Here is a 9,403-nt window from a genome sequence, read left to right on the forward strand (position 1 = left end):
TAACTTCATCACGATATCTCTAGAAATGTAATACCATTTCCATTCAGGAATAAATAAGTTATATAACCAGTCTCCTAGTTTCATTCTTTTAGTCTTTATCTGCCGGTAATTCAGACATTTCAATACAAATTCTGCCACATCTGATCTCATCTGTTTCTATCAGGATAAATGCTGAATCAACTATTGTGCATTTCTGACAACATCAGTCATTTCAAATCCGAAATATCTGCACAACCCATCGGCTATTCATATACAATGCAGTATCACCTACCTGATATTCTGATCGATACCTTGTTCTGACTATCGCTAATTAAGTTCTGCCCATTCTGATCAACTTTCTGAACTGTTTCAACTCTCAACATCAGCTCTGATTCGGCTTGTACGGTATCGAGTCTCAACTGTATAAAATCCGTATCAAATACTGCTGCAGAAAATAATCATTCTCAAGAAATTCAGAATAACAATCAGATACAATAGCCTGCTAACTCATGCAACTACAAGTTTCTGACACTGATGTCGATCTCAGTCAACTAATCACAGCTTTACTGTACTAGAATCAACAGATATATCATCTTCAGATATAACAAACCCTGAATACAATCTGTCTCAATCAAGATGCACATTTCAACAGTTTCTGTATACCACTTTCCAGTTCCCAGAATATTCAATACAATACTCAGATATTCAACAAAATCAGTCATAATCTTCAAATATACCAGAATATCATAGATCAACTAATCAGAGAATCCTCAAAATATTCTGAACACAGAGTTTATCAACTCACCAATATAGCTGATACATCCCGAACGAGAAACATTCAATCAGATGTAACTCTCAGGCCGTAAATCTTTTAACTGATCTTTCAATTCAATTAGTATCATTCGGCACAAAGTTCTAGAGATAATAACAGTACCTGATATCGAGTCAAAGCTGAAATCAATCTTCTTGATTAAAGGCAAACCCGAAAGCTCATCTGGGACGACTTTAGCAACGCTTATGTCACTAGCAAATCAGTCGATGATACGCTCCATCTCAGTAAATCAACTGAATACATAAGGAATCACTCCATTCCTTTCGATAATCATCGAGTCATGAACATCACATATATCAAAGATATTCTAAATCCAGAATCCTTACCGTACCATGTTCATTCTTCAGCCATTTCAGGTCCGAATCTTACCATTTCCTGGAAATAATCTGCGATAGCTCTGTACTTGGCAAACACATCAATATCAATAATGCGTTCAGAATCAGATAACACCAGTACAACACAAGCTAATTCAATTTCATTCTTATCCTATTGCAGTATCCGATGTCTCACGGAATTCACTAATATCAAACCTCTTTCCCAACAGGTAAGGAGATAACTACTACAGTAAATACGGACTCAACAGATAAAGCATATATCAATGCAATTCATTCAGAAATCATATACATGATGTACTAATATTTCTCAATATACATATATACGCAGAATAATCATAAAAGATCGATTACCTGCCACTACATCCTCAAGTGCATCCTGGATCCATTCCTCAGTTACTACCACCACTCTGGCTTCCTTCTGGCCCTGGTTGTGTCTGAGTAGAGGGTGGTTGGAAAGAGCGAACAGCAGAAGATGATCTATTGATCTGAGTCACTGATCCAGATGATTCTGCTCCCTGGAATCTTTGGGAACCTCTCTGTGGACAAACTCTAGCAAAGTGTCCTTGTTGTTTGCAAATATTGCAACTACCATACACTCCTTGGCATTGCTCTGTGAGATGTCTTCCTCCACAGGTTCTACAATAGACCCCGGTATAACTCGGGCTAGAACTACTGGAGCTAGATGAACCGCTCCCTAACTTCTTGAACTGCTTCTTTCGAGCTTTCAACTGTTCTTTCTTCCCAATACTACTACTACCAACCTCCAATTTCAAAGGGGCTTGTAGGAATTGGACTGGAGATTGTTGTTGTTTCTGAGATTGGATGACATATAGCTTTTCTTGTTGTTGAATCAAACTTGCCTCGGCTCTCTTTGCTCTATTCAAGGCGTCAGAAAAAGTATAGGATCGCTCCACATTTACCAATGCAAGTATTCCCGGAATCAATCCATTGATAAACCGGTCAGTGACAACTTCATCATTCCCAGCAACGTGAGGTGCAAAACGTAGCAAAGTAGAGAATTTAGCAACATATTCTTCAATGTTTAGCTGTCCCTGTTTCAAATTTTCAAACTCTGCCCTCTTGTCCTCTTGATACGAACCCGGGAAAAACCTTTTATAGAATTCAACTTTAAAGACTTTTCACGTAATCACTGTACCATGCTGTTCTAGGGCTACTTTGGTTGCGATCCACCAACTTTTTGCGACTTCCCTTAACTGGTGCCCAATCAGTTTAACTCTCCGTTCATCTGGGTAATCGAGTGAATCAAATAGCATCTCGATATCGTCAAGCCAACTCTCACAATCAGTCGTCGTCTCAATACCCCTCAGAATCGGCGGTTGCAAGGACTGAAACCTCATCAATTGTGTTTCCATCAAAGTTTCTGACACATCCATCTGATCGGTCAAAGTATTTCCTCGTTCTGGAATTCTTCGAGGAGGGATATCTGATGATCACAAGAGTTAGCAATCACATGAGACAAATCTGTCTCAGTCCCTTTCTGATCAGCTTACCTCTTATCAAGAATTGGTTCTGATTCATTCTCAAATAATACACATTACAAAATCAACTCAGATATTCAGGTAACATGTATCTTTAAAAACAGTAAACACATATTGCAATATTAGCATATACAATGTAATTCAACATTATAATAAATCACATGCTAGCAATCACATGCAAGGAAAGAAAACTCATTCCACCCCGCTCACTAGCTTCTGTCTTAGTCTCAAGAACCTACAGTTCTAGACCTATTGTTCTGATACCACCTGCTGTGGGGACCCGGACGCTAATTCATGTCTTAATCATTATTAATGTCAAATATAACAATTAAGAAAAGTGGGACTAAATTTTTTTCTTTTTAAATATAAATGCGGAAACTTAATAATAATCTATCTAATATACATGTCAATATAAAAGTACAAGTCATGTACTACATGTCTCTATCTCAACTAGGTTCAACATCTATACATCCAGTGCTGAATCCTATTATGCTTCTGGGCCCGGATCTCCACGCTAACTATCATCTCTCATCCTCTTTCTGATCCTGATCATGTCCCACCTGTTGTCATGCACACATACAAACAAGACAACAGCCGGATAACTCCGGTGAGAATTACATTCCCAGTATAAATCATGTATACATGCATTTCATATAAACAAATATAAAAGCATGAAACAGATATTCATAACATGTATCAAAATCAAAAACATGAATCAATATAAACTCTGAATCACACTCCGTGACTCATAGACTCTGACTCGACTCATCCTAATCTAGGGATCCCGATCTGAATAAGAACATACACCTACCTACACTCCCGATCGGGGTGGTGGCACGTTCTTATTCACAGACTTTGGCTCTTTCCATGTCGAACATCAGTAATAGAAGAAACTCCAATTCTATCCACTTCGATATAGCCAAACATCCGGTGTCTTGACATATCCGTCACAGACTAGGCAGATCCGCCCTGGCATATCGGCCAATCATCTAGGCGTATCAGCCCTATGACTCAATACATAAATCAATAGACCAAAGATAGCAATCACATCAATTGAAAATATCAATGCAATAAGATGAAGTATGTGATTTTGGGAAACTTAAGTCGAATCGGACTCAAGTTGTGCAATCCCGCATCAACATCAATTTATACCTTTCTCTTCTCGGTCTGACGAAGTCGAAGTCTCGAAGTCAAATCTGTCCATATCAAATCTGAAATGACAATATCGAATACACTGTATCAATGTATAACTCAATTCAAAACCTGTTCTGATCAATACTCAAATCAAACATAATCTGATCCATATCAACGATATTATGGTACAATCTCAATCAATACTGAATCTGATCAAAATCAATCTACTGATGTTTCGACGGCATAACAATACAGTCTTGATAGCCCCGTCAATCTCAACATCACAGATATAATACCACAACTCATAATCGATATCAATACGAATCATAATCTTCAATAATAACAAGTCATAACATCAAATCTGCGCAATCTCAATCATATCACTTCCGAAAATCATAACAATAACATAAACAGTCCGTCCTTCGATCTGACTTCAATTATATACTGATCAGTATACCCAGAACACAATATATCGGTCAAATCACAATTCCCCCAATATCATAATTTCAAATGATACCAGAATTAAATAAAACTTACGTCCTGTTGTAGTTGTCGTCGCTAGGAACTCAGTGTTGTACTCAGATTTAAAATCGAACGGACGAATCTTGCGTAACGTTCAAATTCTCGCACGTAAGGAACTTGGAGCTTCTTCCCCTCGGTTTCCTTTCTTTCTTTTCTTTTCTGATAAATGAATTGCTTGTAATATATATATATACACACGTTGCATGGTTAAGGCAAGTGGCAATTTTTCATTTTGCATGACTCGCGCATATGCGCGCCCAAGCCCCGCGCATATGCGCGAGACCTATTGTCTCGGTGCATTACAACTCACGCATATGCGCACCTCCATCCGGCGCATATGCGCCAACTTCTCTGTCATGCTCGCGCATATGCCCCCATCCATGTCGCGCATATGCGCCAACTACTCTGGGCTTCCCTTTGGCTTCTCGCATGGCTCGCGCATATGCGCGCACACTTCTCGCGCATATGCGCGAGGTCTTCTGCCACTCTCGCGCATATGCGCTGCTCCTTGTCGCGCATATGCGCGAGGTGTTCTGCCCTCGCACATATTCCGTGTTTTCTTTCGTCTTTTCAGTCTAATTCATTCTGTCTATAATCCTATCAATTATCACCAAATCATTTCAGATTACGGTAATCAAATTCTCGAGCCTTACAATATACACCCATAAATATTTCTTAGACGTAAACTTAAGCTTCTCGACTAATTTTCCAATTTGTTTTAAACTTAGACGTACATCCCGGTTTGACTCGTATTGACTCGAAACTTAACCCAAACTTACCAAACTTGAACCAAATCTTATTGACACCTAACTAAATCATATAAAACCCAAATCAAGCCAATTAATACCCTCGATCAAGCTTATATCAGCTACTCAATTTTCTTATCCTAATTCGAAATCCTTAGCCTTGCAAACCATGCGCCCCCTTCGCTCCTACCCTTTAGCTGACCCAACCAGACCTTGGCTAACCCTCCTAGAACCTTGAAAGAGCCCCTTAGACCCTTCCTAGACCAGCTTTGCGGCCCATGCATGGTAACATGCACCATAAGTCCCTAATCATCGTTTGCGCGGGTTTGATGAACCCGAGCCGAGCGTCTCTCCTTCCTGATCCATTCCGTCATCCTTGGATCACCATGGCTCATGGCTAGGACCTTCATGAGCCCAGCCTCTCTCCTGGTAAGCCATTGCATAGCCCCTTCCCTAGTTTCTCCCAAAAGTTGACGCCCTTGCCCTCATGCTCCAAATTTTTGTTCCACCTTGTTTCCCTTGCGTCCAGCCCTTACCCATGCGTCTAGGGCCCCATAAACATGTGAAAAAATATTTTTTCAAGTTCTCCTACCATGACAGCCCCTTTGTGCATCATTAGGAAGAGTTTCAAAAAAATAAAATTCTACTTTTATGCATATAAAGCCATAAAAACGAAAATGAAAATAGTGCATCATATTTTTCATGAAAGGATAATCAAGTATATATAATATGGTGTGAAAGATGTTTGAAGGAGGATTAAGGCGTGTCTTTGCATATATTACGCTCGGAAATCAACTTGCGATGAGAGGAACGTCGACGGAGAGGAACCTTGCTGAATTTTCTTCAAGTTTCATGTGAAAAACCTTCAAATTTGTGTGCGTTCATGTGTGTGCGGATGGAGAAAGAATCCTAAGGCTTTTAGAAGAGTGGGCGTGAGTTTTGTATAGTGGGATTAGGTTTTGTTGGCTTTATTTTTATATATAATTCATGGTGCAAGCTTATGCCCATTAACCTAGTATAATAGGCCTATTAGTTATTATTTAAAATATTTTGTTTAGGATAGTTTGTAAAATATTAGCCGAGTCCTCAAAAAGTCTATATTTTTATCGAAAATCGATTACCGATTTAAAATAAGACTCAGCGTATAAAAACACGTCAAAACACCTCATTTTCGAAAATTTCTATCTAAAATACACAACACATTAAACAATTAAAAATAACTATTTAATAAAATATTTACCTCATATAATCTCCGGTCTCCGTTCCTCGATCGCGCCTCGAATAACCTTTAAAACACTGTTTTATGCATTCTAATATAAAACTACATTTTAAACATGTAAACTTGGCTACCATAATCAATTTATGCAATTAAAACAATTTAATTAAAATGCATAAGTAATTTGATAACTTGCATGCATGTGGTTCACGTGGATCTTCAAATTTTCGGGACGTTACAAAATAAGCAACTTCAAACTCCATATCGACTCAATTCACATATCGAGATATTTCACTCCGTGCTCAAAAAGCTCAAAAATCTTATTGGCATATGCAGAAAAAAATTGGGGATTTAAATTATATATTTTGAATCAAAAGTGTACATATATAGTTACTCATTAAACTCGAATTATTCAAACTCGATCTCAGTCAAATCAAGATGAGTTTTGACTAAATTGCTCACAAATAACTTGCTCATTTGCAGCCATACATAATATATTATGTAATAATATGGATATTTTGGTATTTAGAAATAGAAATTATATGAAATAAGATATTAAAAATAATTTGACGTGAACCTTAATTTTTTTTTCAAAAATGAAAAAACTTTAAAATTGTCACAATTAATTTTTTAAAGTATTATAAGCTATTTAAAATTTATTTTACCAAACACTTGTTGGAGCTTATAAAACCTCGACAGTCTCGAACCAATTTGGAGAGAGTATAAGAATATACAACACAACGGGGAAAAAAATTGTCGATTCAAAGAACACTTGGCCAGCAAGCAAAGACAAACTACAAGAAGCACAAACAGAATCATCAAGCATCTCAAACTAAGATTCTAATATAAGATTGGTTCCTACTTTGAACAACATTTGAGAACCAATAATGAAGCACATGGATTATCCTCATATCACAAATTTTAAGCCCAGGAACAAAATTTAGCATAATTATCAGGAAACCGATTATTATTGACCAGTTCCAGTAGCAAACAAGGAAATGAACCGATGACAAAAACTGACTTAAAGACTGCTACTGCCCCATAATCAGCGCCCAGGATTGACTCCAAGAAGCATGTTATTGTTACTAGGCAGGTACATAACATTCCCATTCCTGCTCATGGTAGCAGCATTTTCCTTGGCGGCCTCGATCTTCCTCAGCTCGATCAGCCCCATTCCTGCAGCAGCAGTTGCATCAGAAATCAGCTTAGCAGACTCACTTTCCCCTTCAGCCCTAATAATGGCAGCCCTCCTCTCTTGCTCGGCCTTTGCCACCACGAACTTTGATCTCTCTGCCTCCTGTTGGGCCACCTGCTTCTGTTCCACGGCCTTGGAGAACTCAGCACCATAGGACAAATGTGTGATAGCTACATCATCTAGCACAATATTGAAATCCTTTGCCCTGCGAATCAAACTCTCACGCACAAGGGCAGAAACATGGGGACGTTCAGTGAGCAATTGATCAGCATTGAATTGTGCAACCACAGCTTTGAGAACCTCATTTCCAATGGATGGGAGGACTTTCTCATCGTATTCAAGCCCTAGGGTTTTGAATATGTCTGGTAGGCGGTGGACCTCGGGGCGTGAGAGTACACGCAGTGTCAGATTTACCATCTGCAGATCCTTGGTCCCTAATAATTCGCAATAACAATGAATCGTCCATAATAGAAACAGCGAGAGAAAACATAAATAAGCAGCACAACTCAGCTGGCTATGGAAATGCCAAATTGGTCTCAGCTGGTTAAAACGGACAAAAATTGCATCCACGGTAACAAATCGTAAATAATACTGCAAACAGAAAATCTAATCTGGGTTTTGAAAGAAGGAGACATACCTGAAACAGAAGAGAAAGTGTGAGGACGCGTGCGGATGTCGAAGATGAATGGTTTTTGAAGCCAGGGAATCAGAAAGTGTGTCCCTTCCCCGACGGTGTCATCAATAACGCCACGGAAACGATCGAAGAGTACAGCACGTTGGCCGCCGTCGACGGTATAGAGGGATGAATTGAGGACGGTGGCGCCGATACCCAGTCCGAAAGCGGCTCGCGCAATATTCGTAAGGAATGAGACTGCAGCTTGATTGCTACCCATTACTGGAATTTCTGGGATTTTGAGTGAGAGGAGAGATTTTCTTCAGAAGAAATAATTGTTGTTCACGAAATGGTAAGACCGTAAAGCTTAAACCCTAAATCAAGATGGGTTTTGGTTTGACCCAACACATATTGGACTGCTAATGTTGGCCCATGTATTTATTTAGCCACAAACCCTGTCAAATCAAATGATTTTAAAATGATTATAAAAAAAAAATTATTTGGTTAAATTAAATGTAAAAAAAAAATAATCAGAGCAAATTTATAATTATACTATTTTTTAAAGGGAAATAATAAAATCAGAAATTATATTATACAATAATACAGTGAATAACAATAATTACAAAAAAGATGGTGTATTTAGGCATGGTTCGGTACGGTATACCGATTTTTTTTAAATAATATCGTATAACGTATCGAAAATTTTCGATTCTGAAAAATGAATATCTATACCGTACCGAAATTTTGGTATACCTTCATGTCGGCATACCGGTATGACATAAACTACATACCATTCTTACCAAAAAAATGGGTATACCGCAATTTCGATACGGTATCGGTATAATATCGTGTATACCAAAAAATTTTGTAACAAAAATTTGTTATTCTCATCACAATCACAACAAAATAACTTTTAACCATCTGTCCTACCAATCAAAAATCAGATCCAGACATCAAATTTCACTTGACACCCACAAATAACATGATTTATCCAAATGAATTCCAAGAAAACATAAATATATCAAAACAAAACAGGTCTATGGACGAATGCGGCAGAGATTCAACTACACGAGTCATATCTACTTTAAAAGGAAAATTAACGCCACAGATCGAACAATAGAGTTTTATAATATATATGTTTCAAAAGAGCAACTCAACAAGCAAAAATTTTACAAGATAAAAATAATATTTTCAAAACAAAATGACACATCAAATATATAAAAAATTGTTATTCTAAAAGGTTCTAGGTTAGTTGCAAAAAATAGTGTTATGTCCTGCAATTTTTTTAAAACTCCAACATCTCAAAAACCCTTCAAAAGTTAAAAAACTAAA

General features: G+C 37.8%; 1 protein-coding gene across 1 annotated transcript; it reads right to left on the reverse strand.

The window, feature by feature from the left end:
* Nucleotides 1-7,076: 7,076 nt before the first annotated feature.
* LOC142537106 (prohibitin-3, mitochondrial-like) lies at nucleotides 7,077-8,431 on the reverse strand. Its single transcript, XM_075642678.1, has 2 exons — nucleotides 8,096-8,431; nucleotides 7,077-7,892 (listed from the first exon to the last, which is right to left on the reverse strand). Exons 1-2 carry the CDS (start codon nucleotides 8,349-8,351, stop codon nucleotides 7,309-7,311), a joined length of 840 nt encoding a protein of 279 aa, XP_075498793.1. The 5' UTR covers nucleotides 8,352-8,431; the 3' UTR covers nucleotides 7,077-7,308.
* Nucleotides 8,432-9,403: the final 972 nt, after the last annotated feature.

This window comes from Primulina tabacum, chromosome 2, assembly GCF_025594145.1.
Source record: "Primulina tabacum isolate GXHZ01 chromosome 2, ASM2559414v2, whole genome shotgun sequence".
In the NCBI taxonomy this organism is placed as follows: Eukaryota; Viridiplantae; Streptophyta; class Magnoliopsida; order Lamiales; family Gesneriaceae; genus Primulina; species Primulina tabacum.

Coding starts and splice junctions, on each gene's coding strand:
- LOC142537106 (XM_075642678.1), bottom strand. CDS start 8,351: ATGGGTAGCAATCAAGCTGCAGTCTCATTCCTTACGAATATTGCGCGA. Junction 7,893..8,095: donor CACTTTCTCTTCTGTTTCAG/GTATGTCTCCTT, acceptor GCGAATTATTAG/GGACCAAGGATCTGCAGATG.